Source organism: Odocoileus virginianus, chromosome 10 (assembly GCF_023699985.2).
Source record: "Odocoileus virginianus isolate 20LAN1187 ecotype Illinois chromosome 10, Ovbor_1.2, whole genome shotgun sequence".
Classification (NCBI taxonomy): Eukaryota; Metazoa; Chordata; class Mammalia; order Artiodactyla; family Cervidae; genus Odocoileus; species Odocoileus virginianus.
The window spans coordinates 41,646,754-41,670,699 of record NC_069683.1 but is presented as its reverse complement, the minus strand read 5'-3'; the positions used below and the strand labels follow the sequence as shown (position 1 = coordinate 41,670,699).

The 23,946-nt window shown below is 44.5% G+C and overlaps 1 protein-coding gene across 3 annotated transcripts in view; it reads left to right on the top strand.

Annotated features, from left to right (window-relative positions):
- The window catches only part of SERGEF (secretion regulating guanine nucleotide exchange factor), a 231,666-nt gene that overhangs the window by 54,525 nt on the left and 153,195 nt on the right, over positions 1–23,946 (top strand). For all 3 annotated transcript variants that reach the window (XM_070473446.1, XM_070473447.1, XM_020904813.2), the window contains one exon: positions 1,650–1,816. In XM_070473446.1, coding sequence (XP_070329547.1) covers positions 1,650–1,816 — 167 coding nt within the window. The remainder of the gene's footprint in view (positions 1–1,649; positions 1,817–23,946) is intronic.

Sequence of the window (23,946 nt, the reverse complement as noted above, 5' to 3'; positions counted from 1 at the left end):
TTCCCCCCAATCCTACAGAAGTTAAGGAAGAGTTAGGAGACGTTGACGTGGCCAGTGTGAGTAACCACTGCAGAGTGGTGTCATGGGCTAGAAGGAGGAGATGCGGCCTAACTGTGTGACCCAGGGCTGGTCACGTCTCTGAACCTTAATTTTCTCACCTGCTTAATGGGATCACAGTGGTTGATGAGTACCGTAATAAAGGTGCTCATAGGAAGGAGATTTCTTCCATTCTGAGGAGAGTTTAAAAGTCAAGAAAGGTTTTGCAGAACTGGAATCCATGAGCTGGACTCTAAAGGTTGAGTCATAGTTTGTCAGGTGAATGAAGTAAGGAAGGGGCATCCATGGCAAAAGGAACAGCGCATGTGAGGCCAGGAAACAGCACATCTGAATGGACCCCTTCCCTGTTATAATATATCTGTTACCCCATGGGTTGCACAGACTTGGTTCCCTCTTTGAGGAAGCCTGGAAGAATTTTTTGGTATCGACGTTGGTGTCTGTGAGCAGATTGGTCCTGAGAACCGTATTCCCCCAGAACCCTGTACCCCTTCACAACTCTGACATTTCCCCTGTGGTTGTTTTTTCACTGACACTATAAACCATATGTTGAATGTGGGGCCAGATGAAGCTCTGATACTAAAACACAGAGTATGTAGTAGATTTGTCTAGAATTTAATATGCATTACTTGGTGTTTTGTCTCTTAAGCAAAGTTTTTCTTTGTTAAAACAAACATGTATAAAGAATTTATACAGAGCACATGGTTATGCATATTTATTGTAGAGAATCTGTTAATAATCTATGCCTCATCAGATTTTGCATTTCTGTTGAAATAACAAATGCGGCACTTGGTACAACTAAGTTCAGTGAATTCTCTCTTATCTGGGAGAAGAAAGGCCAGTTCCTTTTTTCCAAACTTCATTTTCTTCAGTCGTCTTTAGCACTGGCCAGCTTCCCAGGTGGTGCATTTGGGGGACTGACTGCTTTTCTGGCTCCAAGTGATTTTGTCTTTTTTTTTTTTCCTCTCACTCCCTTCCCTCTAGCACACATAGGCATTTGCCTTGGGACTGTTAGCATTGCTCCTGTGGGTAAGAGCACAGACTCTGGAAGGTCCTCTGTGTTACATGGAGGGGAAAACACGTGTCAGTGGCTACTGAGAGGTTGTGGCCTGGGGCAAATCAGGAGCCCGGGGAACCTCAAGGTGGCTGATGGGGGGCTCTGGATTGGATGAGAAAGAGGGGAGCCCAAGAACAGATATCATTTTCCCCTGCGAAGTGAGAGGCAGGTATGGGGGAAGGAAGAGGGGTTAGAAATATTACGTAGAGAGCAGTGGAAGTGTTCTCTGTGGCCATGTCCACATCTGTTAAAAGGCAGGAGCCCAGGCTATAGAAGCAGCCTCTGCTGGAACCCAGCTTTGGCACTCACTCCTTGTTGGATCTTGATCAAGTCAGACATCTTACCTCTCTGAGCCTCACTTCCCACATCCGTAAACATGTGCCTGTGCGTGCTTTCTTTACAGGAAGATAGGAAGGCCCCTGCTGCGTGGTAGTTGGTACTGAAATGAGTGATCACACATTCTCTTGTAGTTCTTTGCTTACCCATGGGAGCACAGCCATGGAATATAGCCTTAATTCAAGTTTTGTTTTTGTTTTAGTAACTGGCAAGGTGTTTACCTGGGGCCGAGCGGACTACGGTCAGCTGGGGAGGACAGTGGAGACTCGTGAAGGCTGGCAGTCAGAGAAGCAGGATCCATCCCTCCCTGGCTCCGGGCCACAGAAGGGCACACCTTCGTGTCTGCCTTGCTTAACGGGAGCGACTGAGGTAGGAAGTGACCTCTTTCCACAGAGGTGATGTGTCTCTCTTCCTTGTCTTTTGGGGGAGTGTCCACTGAAGGCCTACTGTGTGCTTATAGTCCAGGCTGTATGGTGAGTTTCACACAGGAGACTGAGGGGTCTTCACTTTGAGTTGTTCAAGTTGAATATGGTAGAAAAGGCAGTTACCCAGGTACCTGTACTGTAGGGCAGACTGTCTGTGACTCCTTTGGAGATTCCAGGGGCTCCAGGTCCTCTTCAGAGGGTGAAAGATGCATTCAGGATACAGGACTGGGTTGGGCTTTGAGGAGGACCTGGCTTGAGCTGTGCCTTGGAGGATGGGTGAGACTTGAGCAGGCATGAGAGAGAAAGGAGGACTTTCGTCATGGGGGTGGGGAAGTGAGGAAGGTGTTTGGGGAGCATTGGTGGTTCTGTTTGGCTGGAGCCTGGGGTGTCTGTGGTGGGGAATATGAGGTAATATCAGAAGGATGAGTTGGGACTTTATCAGAGGGGCGTCTAATACTAAGCTGAGTAGTTTGCTCTTCTGTTTTTATTTCCCAGTGTAGAAAACACAGTAGTTCAGTTGCTTATTCAAGCCCCTTTAGTTCCCTGAAATGTCTTGAATTTCTCCATTTAAGGCAGGAGTCTTAATTTCTCCAGGGTATGTGTTTCTATTACTAAACTTTATTTTACTGCTGTCCTTAAAAAAAAGAAAAGAAAAAGAAAGGCTAGGTTTTTGAGAAGAAGGAGGATGGCCACTCAGGAAATGTACCTCTGAACCCAAGTTGGCTTCATGTATGAGTTCAGTCTTCATTGAGTCTGTCAAAAAAATTAATAAGCTAGTGAGACTTCTGTAATTAGCATCAGACTAATTACAACCCTGTCCATACCTGGAGGGCTTCCCCTCCCCCGGGCCTGCCTGGCCTCCTCCTTCCGGGTATGTAGGACGGTTCTCAATTTCTGTCTCACATCCCAGCCCTGTTCCTCCTGGGTCTTTCCTTGGTGCTGGGTTGAGTCTGTCTGTCTGTCTTTTTCTTTCATTGTAAAGGCACTCAACAATACCAATTTAGATATGATAACCCTAGTAATAAAACTACCTGTTATCTTGCCACCCTAACACAACTACATTCCTTTTTTCATATACACATGTAGACACTTTACAAAGTTGTAATGCTGGCATTTATGATGCTTTATACTTATTTTTCATTTATTTTATCACAAATGCCTTGTTTTGTTTCTTCTTGGTCTTTGAAGGTTACTCAAAATGACTGTCTAATATTATATGGTTTGAAAGTTCTGGGGTTTTCCAAACCATTCTGTGAATATTGGACATTGAGATCATTTCTTCTTTTTTTTGGTCACTATAGTGAATTCTGCAGCAAATACCCTGTTGAACTGTTTCTTGAAGGGAAAATCTTGGGGATGACATTGCAGGGGCAAAGGGCATGAGCATCTTCATGGCTTTTGCTGTATTTCTGTAGATTGTGTTTGAGAGAAGTTGACTCCAGTGAAGGAGGGAATGCAGTACTTGAGCTAGTGCTGTCTGCTGAGTGAGGAAGGTGCTGAGAGCTTGGTACCTGTTGCTTCAGACTCTCTTGCTTTCCTTTTCTTTCCCAGAATGCTTAAAACATAGTGGTCAGGTAGCATAGCAGAGGCACACCGGCTTCATGGATTTTTCTGTCTCTGGTTTTATTGGCAAGATGAAGACAAGAATACCTGCCACAGAAGGTCATTGATGAAGGTCACATGCAAAGTTTTTGGCACCCACTCAGCATGCAGTACCTGCATGCTGCATCTTCCCCTTTGGAGCCTTGAAATGCCTGGCGGTGGTCATGCTATGTAGCCCTGTGGCAGTGCAAGCAGATAGCTGGAGAGCTTCACCTTGATGTGATTTTTATTGAGCTTCTTGGCAGGGCGGTGTGAGGAGTCAGCTTGAGCCCTGAGCCCCGTGGCAGCTTCATTCCTGTGCTCCCCTCCATTTCCTCCCAGGCTCTGGGAAGCTGGGACTGGTGTGTGTACTCACTGGTCTCACTGTAGGCACAGACCCCAGGTTGTTTCCTGTTGGTAATCTGGGTCTGGGAATTCTCTCTGCTGTTGATGTCCAGGTCTGGCTGCTCAGGCAGCTATTTGCTGGAGGCCCAGAGCTGTAAGCTGCTAGGAGTGGGTTCACCTTAGAGAAGACCAGAGCTGTAATAAACCAGGGAGTACCCTGATAGGGGCTTGTCCAGGGAGGTGCACAGACACCTGGGGAGACAGGAACAGCCTTGGACTAAGCTGATGATTCCTGACCTTCAAGTACCTGAGTGGCCTATAGCTGACCTGTTACCTTCTGCTGTGTCTAGGGATAAAGAGAGGGAGGAGGGAGCTATCTGGGCTGAGGCATCAGGTAGGATGTCTGCCCAGGAGGATCCAGAGAGACAACCAAGTGGGAGAGGAAAGCACAGGGAGACACAGTTGGACTGTGGTCTAACTGACCCCTCCCACGAACAAAGGAAAGCAAACAAATCCTGTGTAACTTGGTGGTTAATATGGCCCAGGAAGCATGCTAAATGCTTTACATTTATTCTTTCATTTTAAAAAAAATTTTTTATTTTTTTAATATTCTTTCATTTTTACAATTAACTTGGACACAGATGTTATAATCATTGTGGTAAAAATAAGGAGACTAATGGGTAAGTTGCTGGCCTTGGATCACACAGTAGGTAAACTGTGGGGCTGGGACTTGGACTTGAAGCTCTCATACTTTCCTTAGAGATGAAACAGTGTTGCCTGTGTATGCTCACCTGCAGGGAAGTTCTGGGAGTCAAGATCTCTGATTCTTTGAGAGTCCCAATTCTTTTCTTCTCAGTCCTGTCTTATCTCTAGCCTGAGAAAGACCGAGATTTTAGACCAGACAGGCCGTGGTTCAGTGTTCTTACAGTACTGAAGACTGTGTTTCATGCACTGTCAGCTTTGCCTTAGGTACTGGCCCTCTCTAACCACTCTTGGAAAATTCCAGGGTGAGCACAATGGTTGGGATTACCCCCTTGCGCATGTCAGGGCAGGGTGTGTGTGAACTGGTTTGTTTGCTCCCCACCAGCAGCCTTTTGCTTTCTAAGTTCCCGGTGGGGCTACTCTCTGTTCATTTCCTGTGGAACACACTGGTTCCGAACTCCACCCAAAGGCAGAAGCCCCCACTCCCCAGGAGGAAAGAAGTGTCTGTACTCACTTAGTGGGTTCAGTGGGGCTCCCCCAAGATTCTGAAGCAGCTAGAGTAGGGTACCTGTTATGTTAGTAGAACCATCAGGAGACATTCTTGACTGAAGGTCAACAGCCTCTGAGGGGACAAGGTCCAGTTTGGGGTTCAGAAGACCTGGGTCTAGCCATGATTCTTCCCTGACTGGGTAAACTTGGGCAAACCCCTTTCCTCCTGTACCCCCCCCCCATTTTTGAGAGTCGTTCAGTCATGTCCAACTCTTTGTGACCCCATGGACTGTTGTCTGTCAGGCTCTTCTGTCCATGGAATTCTCTAGGCCAGGAGACTGGAGTGAGTAGCCGATCCCTTCTCCAGGTGATCTTTCTAACCTAGGGATCGAACCCAGGTCTCCCACATTGCAGGTGAATTCTTTACCATCTGAGCTACCAGGGAAGCCCAAGAGTACTGGGCTATCCCTTCTCCAGCAGATCTTCCTGATTCAGGAATTGAACCAGGGTCTCCTGCATTGCAGGTGGATTCTTTACCAGCTGAGCTACCAGGAAGCCCCATGATTCTGCCCTGACTGGGTAAACTTGGACAAACGCCTTTCCTCCTGTACCCTTAGTTCTCCAGTATATAGGTTAGGGTTGTTAGACCAGGTGATTCCTAAAGTTTCTTATACCTCTTAAAGTCCCTTCCATCTCTGATTCTTATTTTAAGGAGATGATCATTACTTAAATTTGTAATGACTCCTACCCCTAGAGTCCCTAGGTGTCACAGCCAAGGTCACTCAACCCTGAGCTGCTGGCCCAACTTTGGCAGATCTGGAAATGTTGGCTCTGTTCTCTGCCCTTATTCCTCATCCCCAGGGCCCCCTGTTCCAGTTTAGGTCATTGGGACTTGGATGCTCCCACCTGGCCCTCCCAGGACTTGCAGTTCTGCTCTGACTCCCGTCCCTGTGACTGTGACCTTATTGCTGGTAACAGCAGACCTGGGTGACTCCACCTTCCTACATCCCCCTCCTACCACCCCCGCCGCTGGTTCTGTGTGTGCTATCCCACCTTTGTGCATGTCTCTTGGGTTTATCCCCTTCTTGGCATTGGGCTCTTGCCCATTCTATAGGTAACCTGGGGAACATTGGTTGACACCTACCATATGCTTGCTTTTGGTGGTAGCTGGGGAGGTGGGTACAAAGATAAAGAATAGTCTTTGTCATCAAAGAATTTCCAGGTGTGTAAATAAATTCCTTACCATGTAGAGTGAAAAGTGCTGTGGGAGGTGTGTACAAAAGGCCAAGGGAGCAGTGAAGATGGAATGATTTACTCTGAAGACACTAACAAAAAAAAAAGTGTTTGGAGTCCTTAAAGATGAATAGTTTAGCAAAGGGAGGAGGACTTTCCAGGCAGAGGGAACAACATGAGCTGAAGTCTTGAACCTGGATCTGCTTTTAGCTCCTGGTACAGGCGGGATGGCTGCCACGTCCTGTGGTCCAGCCGAGTTTTATAGCCTGGTTGCCTGTTTCACTTGTTCCATCACTGCCATCTATCCTTCTGGTAGGAGTCCTGTCTAAAAGAGAGTAACTCTCATGTGCGTCATGTCTCTTGATCCCAGTGTGATGCTGTGAAGTAGGCCAGAATAGGAATGTTTATCCTTGTTTTATAAGTGAGGAAACTGAGACCCGGAGAGGCTTGCTGGGAATTAGGAGAAGACCTGAGACTAAGCCTGCTTCCCAGTGTTTCTGAGAGCCTTGCTCTGGGCTCAGTCTGCAGCCATGGTCCTGAGTCATGTTCCTGGTTTAAATTCTGCCCACGTCTGGTTGAAGAGCACCAGATCCCAGCCAGGGAGCTCAGTGCACACGTGCACGTGTGCACATATGCAGCCATTGGAGCAAGAAACATGGAAATAAACAAGAGTTGAACCAGGGATTGGGTAATTGTCAAGCCCAAATGCCACCAACCCTCATTTTGCTACAGGACTGAAACTGTTTGTTGGAGAATCAACCTGTGCACAGGGTCTAAGTGAAATCTGTCAGAATGAGTGGGAAAGCAGCTATTTTTAGTTTGCAGAGTCACTCACTCAGCTGTGTTAGCTGAGGTTTGAGCCAGTCCCCTACGCTTTCCACAGTGTTATTTCTGAAGGAGAAATACCACTTGAATGCTGTGTAAAACCCATTAATGAACCTGGAAGTTTCCAGGGCGTCTTTGTCCTGCATCTCCCTCAGAAGGCTGCCTTTCCTGAGTGACCTTCCTCCTTTCCTATATTTAATACATTTCTAATTTTAAGTTTGTGTCAAGACTGTGGGACTTCGGTGCCCTAAATAACACAGAAATCTACCACCAACAATCAGCTGAGTCCGGAGGGCTCTGGCAGAATGGAACACAACCTGAAAAAGCATCCCCGAGTAGCTGTCTGGGAAGTCATCCGCAGCGTCACGGCTCTTCTCAAGGAGCGGGAGGTCTCTGAGAGCATGGCGTCTGGCTGCCCAAGCTGTCCGGGTGGAGCGGTGTCAGAGGCCTCCCCAGATGCAGGGGGGGCAGTGTTCATCCAAACAGGGTTTCGTTGGAGATTAGAAAAGCTAGCACATCTATGCTGTAGCTGCTGACCTAACCGGAGGAGAAAAACACAAAACAAACCTCAAAGCAGGAAACTGGACTTGTTTGTGTGAACACTGAAGAGAGAGAAGGAGTCACCAGTCAGGGCTGTCTTGTTCGAAACTGATGGTCAAGGATCTGATGCAGAAGCGCTTATTTACTGCCTACTGTTTTCTTATTTATTTGTATTTATTCACTTCTTCTCACTGACCTATATAAGATCCAGGAGGGCGAGGACCTTATTATCCCATTCAAAGCTGTGTTCCCGGTGTCCTGCATAGATCCTGGCACCTCAGAGGTGCTTAATGGATGTTTACTGATTGAACACATGAGAAAGATATGGTTTCTGAGGCTGTGGTCCTCTTCAGCTCCTCTTCAGCTTCTCCCTCTCTCCCTCTGTCGCTACAGTCTGTGCTTCTCAATCCCAGGCCAGTTCCGGAATAAGCACTTCCATGTTCTCAGGCATGTGGGCATCAATTGTCCAACAGAGCCAGAAGATGGACAGACCTGTAAAGTGCCCAAACAACCTGGAAGTTTCCTATGAAGTCTGAAGTGTTTCACAGTTGACCAGTTTATGCCTTCACGTGTGTTCATCTTCGGTTTTTCTGCTTTTATCCAGCAGATGCTCATGTCTGCCTGTCTGTCTGGGCACTCCATGAGCCGAACGGGGGCAGCAGAGCAGAGTGGGATGGGTCCTGTCTCAGGAGCTTGTGAGCTGATGTCAGGGCTAGGTAAAGTTCACTGCAGGACAAGCAGAATGTGTTGGAGGCGGTGAGAGAGTCTGACATTGAAACTCTGTTGATCCCATCCCTTCCCCTGCCCTCGGGGACCTTTTTCTTTCTTGCATTTTCAGTCCCTGTGGTTCTTTTGGGTTCTACAGGGTTGGGGTGGGGTGGGGTGGTGGAGGTAGGAGGTGGTGACTGGAAAGGCTTCCTGAGTTGGAAGCTTTGACATTAAATTAGTTCTCAAGGGAGTTAATGTGAAGTAACAGGGGAATCTTGGCAAGAACTTGCATTAAGAGGAAAGCAGAGGAAGAGCAGCCAGATAGAGATGAGTATTGACAGGACAGGGAGAAAGCGAGCCAGGAACTGCAGCGCCGCAGAAGCCCGGGGGATTTCAGTAGGAGGTCAGGGAGCTGGGACCCGGAGATGAGACCACTGGCCTTGGTGATGCGGAGTGGGGTGACGCATCAGAGACAAGCCTAGGTGGAAGCTAACGAAAGGACGTGGTACAAATGGAAGGCTGAGGAGAAACCCAGGCTGCAGGCGTGAACAGAATCAGGAGATTCGGTGGTCAAAGGAGGTTGAGGACGAGTGTGGACACTTGAAAGGAGAGCTTGGTTCAAGTTAGTTTTATAAGCTCGAGGAACCTGGGGTGGGACAGAAACCTGAACGCAAGGGTCAGAGAGAAGGGAAGAGAGAAACCTGAGGACAGAGGCAAGGACGGGGGGTGGGGGATGTGGCTGGAACAGGGCTGCCAATGCAGTGAGGGTGAAGAGGGACATCGCTGTGAAGGGCTTAGTTCCAACAGGAAAGAAGGATGCTTTTTCTTTCAGCACAGGAATAAAGAGAAAAGGGGCTGTGGGAAGATGGAAGTTTCAAGGTGGAGAACAATGCTTTCACTGAAGTGTGTGCACCATTTGTTGTCATATTTTATCTTAGTTTCATTTATTTATCCAGTCAGTGTTTACTGCATCCTACTGTGGGCCACGCACAGCGCTGTGAGCCAAGTTTTCACAAAGAAAAGGCAAAGTTGCTGACCCGATGCTGTAATACCGTATTTATTAGTAATACAGTCCTTACTAATCTGTCCATCTCTAAATCAACCTGGAGCTCTTTGACGGCCTACACTGTCTTATTTATTTTTATATAATTAGGGCCTGGCTTGGTCCAAAGTAAATCATCAGGAGAAGTGCGCTGACACAGTGCAAGAACTCCTGTTGGGGGTGGTGGTGCGTAAATCTTCTTGCTTAGATAGAAAGACAAATTGTCTGCTGCCGTGACGAGGTTAGTGTGAGGAGGCTTCCAGTGAGGGAGAGTTTGCTTTACTCTGCAGTGGGTGCATCCTGGTAGCGCTCTGCAGACTCCAGACTGGGTCCTTGGCTTCTGAGGAAAAGCAGCAAGAAGAGGACCGGCCTCAATGAGGACTGGCACAGAGATGTTAACTCATGTCCATGGTCAACCCTACCGCTTTCTGGAGTTGGATCTCTGGTGGACAGAGGCTTGAATATGGAGTGAGACCTGGGTTGGAATTTCTGCTCTGTCACCTTTAGTCCATATGACTTTGGGCCAGTGAAAACCTCTCCAAGCATTAGTTTTCTCATCTACAAAATGGGAGTAATAAATCTAGTTTACCTTGACCACAGGATTATTGAAAGATGCAAATAAACTATATAAGGGCTCTTGTGAACTGTAAAGTGTTGTACAAAAGAGTTACTATTGGGTTTATAACATGCGAGCCACTCTGTACTTCAGACGCATGTTTTATTATAAGTTTGAATCAGAGCTGCTCTTCTGTCTTAATCACTTGAGATCTTAGGAGCTACAAAGAACCATCCTAGATCTTGTGGCAAAACTTCTTAGAATTATGAAAGTAAAAGTGAAAGTTGCTCAGTCATGTCCAACTCTTTGCCACCCCATGGAGACTATACAGTCCATGGAATTCTCCAGGCCAGAATGCTGGAGTGGGTAGCCTTTCCCTTCTCCAGGTAATCTTACCAACCCAGGGATCGAACTCAGGTCTCCCACATTGCAGGCAGATTCTTTACCAGCTGAGCTATAAGAGAAGCCCAAGAATACTGGAGTGGGTAATCTATCCCTTCTCCAGTGGATCTTCCCAATCCAGAATCAAACCGGGGTCACCTGCATTGCAGGTGGATTCTTTACCAACCGAGCTATGAGGGAAGCCCTTAGAATCATAACCAGTGGAAATACTGGAGGCCAGGTGCTTGGGAATCCATGGCCTATCTCCATGCGGTTCCTGGGAGCATGGATTCCTGTCTTTTGAAGTAGCCATCAGCATCCGCAGCAAGGATGTTTCCGGCGCGTCCTCTCAGCAGCAGAGGAAATTCATCAGGGCTGATTTAAAATCCCAGTGACCTTATGTGTCACCACCACACTCTGCAGCATTACGACTGCCCCAGGCTGTGCCCAGGGTCACCCTGGAACTGACCATGCTCTCTGCTGTTGCCTTTGACCTTGAAAACTGGGCTGTCCCAGGGTAAAAGTAAATCATGCTGAGGTTTAGAGTGAAAACAGGAGCCAACAAGGGTTCAAAGAAGGCTGCAGTGGTTTGTTGAGAGACGTACAAAGTCTGTGCAGGCTGAGTGAGCTGTAGGTGAATTAGCCATCCAGAGGACTAAAACTACCTCCATCTCCACCACTGTTCCTCTAGCTGGACCCCTACTATCTGTTGATGACAATGACCACCCCTTCGTTGAGAACCCCTTGTTTCTAGCTGGGCTCATTCTAGCTGCCTCCACCCAGCTGCCAAAATAATGAACTAAAATATAAATCTGACCATGTTAGGCTCTTATTTTTTTAAAAGATTAAAAAAAAAACACAGAAAGAATCCATTCCCACAATTAACACTTATTGGAAACCCAATTGGAAAACTTTATATGGAAGAAACTTAGCTGAGCCTTCAGGATATAGCAGAGAATGAGACCCAACCTCTGCCTTCAAGAGGTACAAGAAACAGAGTCCCTAATCCCCACAGCCAGTGTGCCAAGAATGTGGTTATTAGAGTGTCAGTTTCAGGATTGTTTGTTGGTCTTGCTCACCACTTTGTCTCCATCACCTTCACTAGTGCCTAGCATACAGTAGGTCATCAGCAAATAATTGTCATGGGGATGAATGTACTTTTTAATGGCTTCCCTATACAGGATGAAGTCCAGAATCTCTGACTTGTCCTAAGAGATTGATCTGGCTCCTGTCAATATCCAACCTCACCTTCTATCACTCTCTCCCTTGCACTTTGCAACTCATCGTGGCCAAACCAGCAAAATCATCATGTTGTTTAATACTTCTGGGTCTTTGCACGGATTGGTTCTTCTGCCTTCCTTTGCCCTTGGTTGCTTGAACAACTACTCTCCGCTCCCCCCACCCCCAGTGAATAACAAGGTTCATGTCTTGTATTCGTCTCAGTTTTCCTGACATCCAGCTTGACAGACTTGTCTTTTCTTTCAAAGTTTTTCTTCATCTGGTGTCATTACCCACCTGCCTTGACTCTGTTGAGCTGCTTTCCACCTTCTCTCCACCTCCCTTGTCCCTGAGACCTCTTGAGAGTCCAGATCTGGAATTTAGTAGGCTGCTGGAGGCCTGGATTCTTGGCTGTGATGAACTCCGGCCTTCCTTTTGTCTTTCTTAAATGCCTTCTCCCTCCCATACTGACCCAGTCCAGGCAGTGGGATCTCTCTGCCAGTTCTAGCAGAGAACTGGGACAGCAACCTTACCCTGAGCAGCACCTGGATTTTGCCAGTCTCATTGCCCGGGGAATAGATTCTGTGTCCTGGACCCCTGGTCACTGTTTGGGACCTTGTTTGGAATGTCTGGTTCCCCAGTAGAGTGTCAAGTGTTTAATTCCAAGGGTTATCACTACTTGGAGCTTCCTGCTGGAGGCTTTCTTTGGTATTGGCAATGGCCTGAATCAGGCCTCTCTCTGCCAGCTCCTTTGGGTATGTTATATTGGATGGCTGCCTTAGGAACCAACCCTGTAGTTACCCCTTTTCCCCAAGGTTAATCCCATCCAGTTCCAGCCTCTTCTTTGCCTTCAGTGTCCTGAGCTGCTGAGGCCTTGGCTGGTAGGTTCCCCATGAGGTAGGTAAAGAGAAAACATTCTCATCACTTCCAAGGAAGCAAATCAGGCCTTTCTTTTGACATGTAGCCTTTAGAACCCCAAGACCCCAGGTCATTTGGTAGTGGGACCACCCAATTATGACTAGAAGGAAGAAGTTAGTCTTTGTGTGATTATGTAATTCCCTTCTGTGATGCAGTGGTTCTGTCTGTGGGAACTCTGCAGGTGGTGGCCGCCACCTCCTGCATCTGCAGCTTGCTATTTGTATGGGAGCTTTTTTTACTGGATGCCTGGAGTCATCCACGATGGGGGAGACTGACTGTGGTAGCAGAAATGGAAGGAGTCAGAGATGTCTTTGTGAAAAGAGCAGCTGCTGTGACAGTCAACCGTGAATCCTCTGGCTTTTCAGAGGGGCCAAAAGTGCAAGGAGAAAGGAGAGCAGGAGGCAGAGTCAAAGCCACTTGTAGGTGCTGGTGGCTGCTTGTCACTGCCATTAGGACCTTCCAGGTGCCACTTCAGGAGATCCAGCTGGCTGGGGACAGTTGTTCATGGCTGCTGATCAAAATATATGTGTCGCTGCAGCCAGCACTGCCAGGATTGCGTGAGGAAAGTTCCTCACTCTAGAAAGATAATTTAGTCATTGTTGAGTCTCTTCTGTGGTTTTATTTCCATGGGAGCCCTTTTGGGTAAGATTTTTTAAAACTTCATTACTAGCTTAGAGCATGCACATCATTTGAGGATAGAGTCTGTGTGAAGGAGCAACCAGTAGGAGAAGGAATTGGGAGAATCAAGTGACTTTACATTGTCATTTGATTATTGGAAAAACTGCTCTGAGCCTCTGATTTTGTATCTGTCAGATATAATACTGCTTATTAGGCCTGCCTCTCCAAGTGGTTGTCAAAATGATGTTATGAATGTGAAAGTATTTTATAACCATGAAGCAACAAACAAATGTTAGTTAAGCTGGTTGATTTCTTTGTCATATCCAGTCTTCTGTGGGTTTTCAGGCAACTTCCATTTCTTACAGCTCTTTGGAAATTGTTGTCAGTTATCATAGAGCTGGAGTTTGATATGAATCATTTTCATGATTCTTGGGTTCCTCTTTATCCATTATTACCCGTCCGTGCATTTGAGCTGTGGACTTAGAATGTGACAACAGGGAGGACACAGAGTTCTACAGCTTTCGAAATGGGATGTGACTGACGGTATGAATCTCCTACAGATAAGAGCTGAGACCTTGAGAGCAGAAAGATCCAGGGCCAGTGTCACAGAAGAGTTGTTGGTCAAGCATCTTGAGTCTTTGGGAGAGCTTCTCATAGGAGATGAAATTTGTAGTCTGGGGGAGACTGAGTTTGGTAGGTGAGAAGATCAAGCCTTTCAGGCTCCTGAAAAATCTGTGGGAAGCGGCTGGTTGCTTCTGAGATGATAAACCTGGGGATGGTGTTTGCAGGCTTGGGTTTGAGCACAGAGATTGGCAATTAAGAAAGACATGATGGGGAACATTAGGATTTTTTTTTTTTTTGACTTTTAAGAAATAATCATGGCTCCTATTTGTTGAACATTGACTATGTGCCATCCATCATGCACTGTATAAACATCCCTTTCAATTCTTACCGCATTCCCGTGGAGCAGTATACTATATTATTCCCATTCGCAGATGGGGAAATCAAAGCTTGGGGAAGTAACTTGTCTGAGGACACAGCTGGGAAGCGGCAGAGCTACACAGTGGCTCTGTGGCAGTATCATGGAAGAATGGACATCCAGGTGACTGGATAGTGGTTGTGCAGGCTACAGGGCAAATTGATGATTGAGAGTGGTGCTTACCACCAGCACCTCCTAAACGGCCAGATGGTGCCAGAGGAGACAGAACCTGTGACGTTCGTTCTCTCCTCTTTGGTGTCTGGGCACAGACTAGGCCAGTGGTGCCCTTCCTTCCCCCCAGACTGCCACTTTAAAGCTGGGACAGTGAAATGCACCTTTGAAGAGTTGGGAGGAGTTTTTAATTGCTCAGGTTCCTTTCTTGAGCTTCTATTTCCATTCAGAGTGGCAATGAGCCATGCTGTATAGGGCCACCTAAGATGGACGGGTCATAGTGGAGAGTTCTGACAAAACGTGGTCCACTGGAGAAGGGAACGGCAAACCACTTCAGTATTCTTGCCTTGAGAACCCCATCAACAGTATGGAAAGGCTAAAAGATATAACATGAATGAGTTTTGGAGTATTTCAACCCCAGCCTCCTTACCTGCAAATCCAAGTTGTATGACTTTACAAGATTCAGATTAGAGCTTACCCAGTTGATTACCTTAGACAACTCCAGTTATCATTTCAAATGTAAGTTGCCTGAAGACAAATACCATGTCTTGGTTGTGGCTGTATCTTTCGTGCATGACACAGTATCTAGAAAGCAGTGGTTGCTTCAATTCCAGTTATGGAATTGAATGGAAACCTTTCCTCAGAAGTCTGAGTCACCTGTTACTATTTGGTTTTACTCTAGAATCTAATCACCTCGTGTGTGGTGGTCTTCCAGAGGCTAGCACATGGTGCTGCAGAGTAGACACTGTATTTTAGGATTTGGGGGCCCATCTTACCCTGATGGGCAGGGGGCAAGGGGCTAGGTCACACGGCAGGTACTCGGAGAAGCCTTAGGGGTTTGAGCTCCACCTGCTCAGAAGCAGGCTTGGACAGGTCTGCAGGTGGGTAGCTGATGATTGCTAGCAGAGTTGTGATGTATTCATTCTGGAGGGAGAGGAATGGAAACAGAACTCTGACTCCTCTGGTTTTCTCAGCTTGAGGGTCATAGAAACAGAAGGTTCTTTCCTAGTCTACAATGTTCCATTCCTCAGATGCTGATTTAAAGGCAAGAGCACAGAGGCAAGAAAATGGTGCATTTCCCTTTGTGCCCCTCAAGGTGAAATTTCCGCTACTGGATGGCAACTTGTGGGAGCAGTTCCATAGTTACTACTGTACAGGCACTTATCATTCTGCTCCCCGGGCACATTTTGCCAAGCTGCAGTAATTTCCCCATTCTTTCTGACACTCACCAGCTCTGTGGTGATGATGCATCTGGTGGCCGAAGCCTTCCCCATCAGAGTTTGCAGTGTGGTGAAAAGGGCAGTGTCTTAGCTATAATGCCAGCAGGTACCATCCTCTAAGTCTCGGTGGGGTGCCAGGTTCTTTGCTAAGCCCTTTAATCCTCGTGACAACCCAGAATCATTGGGGTTATTATTCCTCAGTTTTTAGATAAGGAGAGTGAGGCTTGGGGGTGGTCTCCTGTCCAAGGCTACATGGTTAGTAAGTGACAGAGTTGTGATTAAAATCCAGATCCTACTGCAAAGTCTAGGCTGTGAAATAACCAGGATTGCATTTAAACTTGAATGTTAATTTTCTGTGGGGCCTGGAGTCAGAGAATCTGCTTCCTGGGCCTCAGCTTTTAGATCTGTGTAATGACAAGCAATTCCAAGGTTTTTTCCCAAAGCTCTAAGGCCACTACCAGAAAAGGAAATGGCAACCCACTCCAGTATTCTTGCCTGGAGAACTCCATGGACAGGAGCCTGGCAAGCTACAGTCTGTGGGGTCGCAGAGTCAGACACGACTGAGTGTCTAACGCACACACAAGGCCACTACCATTCTGGTTTGGTTAGAAGTCTTCCCTATCTGGATTTCTTTTTAGCTTTAAAACTTTCGTTGTTGTTGTTTTATAGGCTAGTTGCTATGTGTTAATTCCACAGAAACAACATTGACAACATTAATATCAATAATTAACAACATTAATATCAGGCAGTTAAGAGTATATATTATGTAAAATAATATGGATCAGTACTCTCCTTTAGAACTTTATATGGTAATAGAAATGATCTGCATTGGTTCAATGCAGTAGTTGATAGTATAATAATATAAAACCAAGCAGAATATGGATGCTTACATTCACATCTCTTCTTTAATTTGTCTCCTAGTTTCCAACTAAGTCTTCTGATTTCCATGTTGATTTTTTCCAGAGGTCTAATATTTGATATATTATTACATTTGTATTATGCTTTTAACTTTCAGCACACCCAAACGTACAATATTACATCATTATTTTCCTGCCTGTGAGGCATATGGAAAAGATGGATAGTGTTATGTGCATTTCACAAATAAGGAAACAGATGCAGAGATTATATATGCTACCAGGAGCTAAGTAAATACTTTTTGCATGAATAAGTGACTTACCTGAAGCCATTCTTGGAGCAGTAGAACCAGGATTGGAAACTCAGATCTTCTGATTCTCAGCCAGAGTTTCCTTATCACTGGTGTGTCAAGCGTAGAGAGACTGCTCATGAGGGAGACTTCTTTTATTGTTAGATACGGGAGTTTTTCTTTTTACTTGATATTTTTCTGTATTGTTTGATCTTTAACTCCATATAGGTGTCATCTTAATTATAATAATAAAATAGATATTTGGAAAAATTATATGAAATGCTGTGAAAGAAAAAGTGAAAGTGAAAGTCACTAAGTCATGCCTGACTCTGTGACCCCATGGACTATACAGTCCGTGGAATTCCCTAGGCCAGAATACTGGAGTGGGTAGCCTTTCCCTTCTTCAGGGGATCTTCTTAACCCAGGGATCAAACCCAGGTCTCCCACGTTGCAGGCAGATTCTTTACTAACTGAGCTATCCGGGAAGCCTGAGGCTGCTTATCAGAGCTATTTCTATTTCGTAGATGTGAGAATGCTCGTGCTAGTCAGACAGGCAGGTTTTCCATGGTGGTATTTGTGGCGAGAAGAGGTTTGAATCCCCATCTTGATTCCATTTCTGGTAATGGTGAAGTAGTTCTTTCGGATCAGGCCCCACAGAAAGCAACTGTAAACTCAGATAAAATGTAAAAATATAACTCCATGAAGGATGTGGAGAGTGACCAAAAACAGGCCTGTTTTTCACAAGGTCCTGAAAGTCAAGGATAGACTGAGGAACTGTTCCAAATTGAAGGATTCTAAAAGGGATGTGGCTTCTAGATGAAATGTACCATTATGAACTGGAGCCTTTGTTGTACAGGAGTTTAGTGGAATGATGGGAGAAATCTAAACGGAGTCTGAAGTTGTGTGGGTACTCACATACCAGTGTTAATTTTTTAGTTTTGATAGTTGAATTTTTGTTATGCGGAGAGTATTGATGGTTTTGGTGACAAATACACTCACATGTTTTGGAGTGATAGGGCATCACTTTGGTAACTGGCTCAGAGATAGTTCAGGAAAAAAAAATGTAGAAAGAGAGGAAAGGGAGCAAAGATGATAAAATGTTAATATTTGGAGTAGAAGAGTGTTCTTTATATAGTATTGCAACTTTGCTGGAATTTATTTCAAAATATATAGTGTTACAACTTTGTTAGAATTTATTTCAAAATAAGATTTAAAAACTTCATGCTGAATTTCCTTAAAAGTTTTTTCTGCATCTATTGAGAGATGATCATATAATTTTTATTCTTCAACTTGTTAATATGATCTATCACATTGATTTGCAGATATTGAACCATACTTGCGACTCTGGGATAAACCCCATTTGATCATGATGTATGATTCTTTTAATGTCTTGTTGAATTTAAGTTGTTAATATTTTTGTCGAGGACTTTGCATCTATGTTCATCAGTGATATATGTGTGTTAGTTTAGTCATGTCTGACTCTTTGCAACCCCATGGACTGTAGCCTGCCAAGTTTTCTCTCTCCGTGGAATTCTCCAGGCTAGAATACTGGAGTGGGTTGCCATTCCCTTTTCCAGCGGGTCTTCCCAACCCAGGGATCGAACATTGGTCTCCTGCATTGCAGGCAGATTGTTTACCATCTGAGCCACCAGGGAAGCCCTGGCCTGTGAATTTTTGTGTATGTGTGTGGTATCTCTGTCTTATTTTGGTATTAGGGTGGTGCTGGTCTTATAGAATAAGTTTAGAAATGTTCCTTCTGCGATTTTTTGGAATAGTTTAAGAATATAGGTGTTGACTCTTCTTTAAATGTTTGGTAATGTTTAAATTCACCTGTGAAGCTGTCTGGTCCTGGACTTTTTGTTGTTGGTAAGTTATTTATTTATTTTTCTAATTTGATTTTATACTGGTAATTGACCTGCTTATATTTTCTATTCCTTCCTGATTCAGTCTTGGGAGATTGTATATTTCTAAGAATTTGTCCATTTCTTCTAGGTTGTCCATTTTATTGGCTGAATAATAATGAAAATTTGTGGGATGCAGCCAAAGCAATGCTTTTGGGGAAATTGATATATTTAAGATATATAATTGATATATATTAGAAAGTATTTGATTCAGTGACTTAAGATTTCACCTTTAGAAGCTGAAAAAAGAAAAGTAAGCCCAAAGTAAGTAGAAAGAAGGAAACAATAAGATAAGAGTAGGAATTAATGAAATAGGAAACTGACAAAGATAGAGAAAGATAACAAAGCCAAAATAATTCTTTGAAAATATCAACAAATATCTAACTGGACTGATCAAGAAAAAAGAGAAATATATGTTTCCAAAAAAATCAAATTCATAGAAGGAGAGTAGAATGGTAGTTGCCAGGTGGAGCAAATGGGGGGATGTTGGTCGAAGGATTCAGTTATGTGGGATGAATAAATTCTAGAGATTAATGTGTAGTATGGTGTGTGTGTGTGCTAAGTCACTTTCTGTCATGTCCAACTCTTTGCAACCCTGTGAATTGTAGCCCAAATAGTGGAGTGGGTTGCCACAACCTCCTCCAGGGGATCTTCCCAACCCAGGGATTGAACCCATGTCTCTTATGTCTCCTGCATTGGCAGGTGGGTTCTTACCACTAGCATCATATGGGAAGCCCGTGTAGTATGGTAGCTATAGGTAATAATAATGTATTATATACTTTCGATTTGCTAAGTGAGTTATAGATCTTAAATGTTCTTAACACACACACAGTAACTATGTGAAGTGGTAGATGTGCTAATTAGCTTGATTGTAGTAATCATTTTACAGTGTATTTTTATATCAAATTCCATTGCACATCTTAGATACAATTTTTATTTGTCAATTATACCTCAATAAAGTTGGAAAAAATTTTAACATCCATTTGTGATAATAACTCTAATTTTGGCAAATTAGAAATAGAAGGGAACTTCTACAGTCTAATAAAGGGCATTTATAAAAAGCCAATGTCATAATTAATGGTAAAAAATTGGAAGTGTTCCTTTTAAGATTAAACTAAGGCAAGTGTGCCCTCTCTCAGCATTTTTATTAAACCTCATACTGGAAGGAGGTTCTAGTGAATTCCATAAAGTAAGAAAAAGCAAAAGTAGGCTTAAAAATGAGAAAGGAATAAATCTGTTTTTATTTGCAGATGACATGATTGTTGACACAGAAAGTCTTAAGGAATCTAAAAGATAACTTTAGATAGAACCAAGAAGTGAATTTAACAGGGTAAAGGCTCAACATTCAGAAATTGATTTTTTTATATAGCAGCAACAAAAATTTGAAAGATCTTAAAAATATTCTTTTATGATTATATTGCAAAGCATAATAAAATATTCAGGTATAAACTTAACCAAAAAAAAATCTGAAAGACCTGTATAAAAGAACGGTACAGTGCTGTGAGAAGTTAAAGATCTAAATAAATGGAAAGATAAATAACATTTATGGATTGAAAGACTCAGTATTGTCAGTCCTCCCCAAGTGTATTTATAGATTTAAAGCAGTCCCAGTCAAAGAGGCTTTTCTTGGGGTAGAAATTGACAAACTGATTCCAACATCTATATGGAAACATAAAGAAACTTGATTGTCCAAAGCAATCTTGAAAAACAAGAGAAGTTAAATGAGTCACAGTACCTAACTTGAAGGTTTGCTACAAAAGTACAGTATGTTAACAATAAAAATGAAAATAATTTGATTTATAGATATACAATGGAATATTACTCAGCCATAAAAAGTAGTGAATTAGAGTCAGTTCTAATAAGGTTGATGAACCTAGAGCCTGTTATACAGGGTGAAGTAAATCAGAAAGGGAAAAGCAATTATTGCATATTATCACGTATATGGATTCTAGAAAAATGGTACTGATAAACCTATTTGCAGGGCAGGAATAGAGACGCAGGACTTGTGGACACAGTGGGGAATGAAGAATGGGACACGTTGAGAGAGTGGCACTGAAGCATACACACTAGCATGTGTCAAATAGATGGCTAGCGGGAAGTTGCTGTATACCACAGGGACGACCTAGAGGGTGGGATGGGGCATGAGGTGGGAGGGAGGCTCAGGAGGGAGGGGACGTAGATGTACATATGGCCGATTCATGGTGAGGTATGGCAGAAACCAACACAATGTTGTAAAGCAATTATCCTCCAATTAAAAATAAATTTAAAAATTAAAAAATTAATTCATTTTAAATAAAGAATCTGCCTGCCAATGCAGGAGGTACAAGAGACCCAGACTTGATGCCGGGGTCAGGAAGATACCCTGGATTAGGAGATGGCAACCCACTCCAATGTTCTTGCCTGGAAAATTCCATGGACAGAGGAGTCTGGTGGCCTATAGTCCACGGGGCTGCAAAGAGTTGGACACGACTGAGCACACACGCACACACGCTCGAACTCAGAGAAGATAGGCACCTGGTCCAAGGCTGCACCGCAGAGCTGGACCTGCCACCCAGCCTCCCAGCGCACTGTCTCTTCTGCTCTCCTGGTGGCCTTGTCAGCATTCTCAGACATCAGTGCATTGAGAGGAGTACCGAGGTTTCAGAGTGGCGCAGGTTTCCTCTGACTCCTCTTTTTGGTCTGAAAAGTGGTTTTCCAGCTTCGCTGTGATGCCTGCGAGAGTGTACTCAGTTGATTCACTAGACCCTGTTCAGCTTTCCTTTTCTTTGCTAGGCTGGAAGTGGTAAGGAGCAGCCCGCTGGAGGGTGTACCCCCTGTGTTATTAGAAAGGTTTTTCCGGGTCTCTTTCCTCTGCAGTTAGCACCTTTAATTAAAAATAAAATAAACAAATAACTGTGTTCCTTCTCCTTTCCAACTATTACTGAGAGTCTTTGTGTTGTTGCTCTTGGTTGCGTGCTCTGATGATGTCTGAGCACCAAGAGCAAGTTGAGAAAGGGACTGAGAACACCATTACGGAAGAGGTTCTCTCCAGGGGAATGGCCAAGTCTAGAATAGAACAGCCATCTGCTGCCAGATGGACAGGCTGCCCCTGAGCTATGAGTCTGACCAGGAGCTGGCCTTTGCTGTGTGTTTGCTCTTTGGGGATACCCCTTGTGTCTTTGTTCCCTGCTGGCTCGTGGACTCCCCCTCCCTTCCCCAGGCTGCTCTGGCCCCCAGGATCCTGCTGCCTGTGATGTCTGGACATGCTCGGATGATCCAGCGGAAGCCAGCAGCACACTGTATTCATGCAGCGAGGTTGCACCTCTGCTGCTCTGCAGTGAAACGCCCAAATTAATTCACCGTGGTTAGCAGTCCTCCCAGCCGAGAAGACTCACGGCAGTTCAGAGTGTTCCGGTGCAAGAGGTGGGGTTGAGGTGGATTTTTCTGTCCACACTCAAAATGCTCTTGCCTGATTTACCCTGATACTTCATTATCCTGGAAGCTGACAGGCTAGGGGAGGGAGGCGGAGACAGGTCTGTGGGTGGATAAAATTCAGAGTAATGAAGTCCACCGTCCTTTTTTTATGTTAGAAAGAAAAAAACTCTTTTATGTTTCCTGCGTTGTCATCCAACTTGTTTACTATGAATATGCTTTTCTGCTCTCACTTCTTCCCTCTACCCTAATCTTCCTTTCTCTTTCTCCTTGTCCTGCCACTCTTCTTCCTCCCAGCCCTGCCCCACCTTCTACTCTTGTATCATTTGTTCTTCTGAGAATATGAAAATATGGAATGGTAGGGGAAATACCATCACCAAACTCCTACCCCTTCCCCAGGTAATAGAGTCATCATTTAAAGAGGGAGTCAAGAATGTGACTTTCCCACATTCAAGGTTTATTACGTTTGTTATACTCTGTCCCACACAGGGAACTGTCTGATGAGAGCGAGGCTGCAGCCAAGCTAAGAAGGAAAGAGAAACCAAGGTGAAAATGGAACATCTTTCCCTCACCATCATCTGTTCCATCAATTCAGTCTTCTCTGAGAGCCACAAGTATTCCTGCCAGTCTGCTCTAGGGAGCTGTATGAATATGTAGCTTTGTTTATGCATCTCTTTAGCATTAAGATGCTGTCTGTTCACTTGCTTTAACTTGGTTCTGTATCAGCCATCCTGGGGAAGCAGGGCTTCTCTCATCTCCTCATGCTATCCTTCCTAGCATGTGCTTTCATTTCCTGTTTGCTTACAGTCATTTAGTCTTGAGTCCCAAGTATGAACTTCATATTTCCCCATATTGTAGTCACTGACAACTTGAAATAATGACTGAAGTCTCCTGTGATACTGAAGGTGGGAGAGTCTGGGGGCACCTCCTGATATCAGGGGTGCAGGAGTCCCTGCCAAGTCAGGGATTCTGTAATGTCACACATTGAACTAGAAGTCAGGATACCAGGTTTAGACCCTACAGCCTGGTATTCGCTAGTAACTTGCTGCGTGGACAGATCTCCTTCCTTCTCTTAGTTTTTTTCATTTATCACAAGCTTCAGTATCTGCTGGGGCATCAGTTTAAATTAAGCTGCTTATTCTATATTGTTGGCCAAGCTATTCAACTATTGAAGTATATTGTTTTTGAAACTTGTTGGCTCAAACAAATAGTGGGACAAAGGAAAAACATCTCAGGGTTATATTTGACACTCTCACTTGTCCTTTCTTCCATGCCATGAGTGGATCACAGCTGCAGAACAAAGCCTTAGGACTGGTTTAGGTCCTCAGGAAGGTTATCATGAGGACCGTTATCTGAGGGCCAGCAGCAGGGGTCCCAGCCACACGTGTGCTGGGCAGAAGGGCCTTTACTGCTTGGGGCTATAAGGGCACAGTGGCTACTGTCTGCTAGGATTGGTTCCCTAGAGGGTTTCTCTCTCTTGGCCACTGACTGCTTGCTTTACTCCTCACAGCACGTACTGCTAAGCAGCAGAAAGGATGGGCCCAGCCCAACAGTCTGCCCTGCCAATAATGCAAGAAACGTGCTGAGGGTGGAGGGGTTTCACAGAAGGCGCTAGAATTCCAAGTTCCAAATGTTTGATCTAATCAAGGGCTGTGTGGTCACATGGCAATGCTTGTACCCTCTCCCTGGGGATTCCATTTTAGGATAATTCTTACTGTTAGAAAGGCCAGCTTTTATATTTGCTTTCATCACTACTTTGGGAGGTAGATAGGACAAGGATTTTTTAAAAATAATTTTTAATTTCTGGTTGTAAAAATAATGTATGCTCATTGCAGAATTATAGAACACCAAGATCATTTATAATTTCACTATTTAGTGAAGACAACTTATAACATTCTAATGCATTTTTCCAGTTTTTCCTACATGTATTTAAAAAAAAAAAAAGCACCACAAGATGTGCATATTGTATGTTTGCTTTGCAGCCAGATTTTCCACCTACAACTATATTGGGAACATTTCCCCTATATTGTTAAATATCCTTTAAAAATAATTATTTAACATTAAAAATAGCATTCTATTATTTGGATATGCC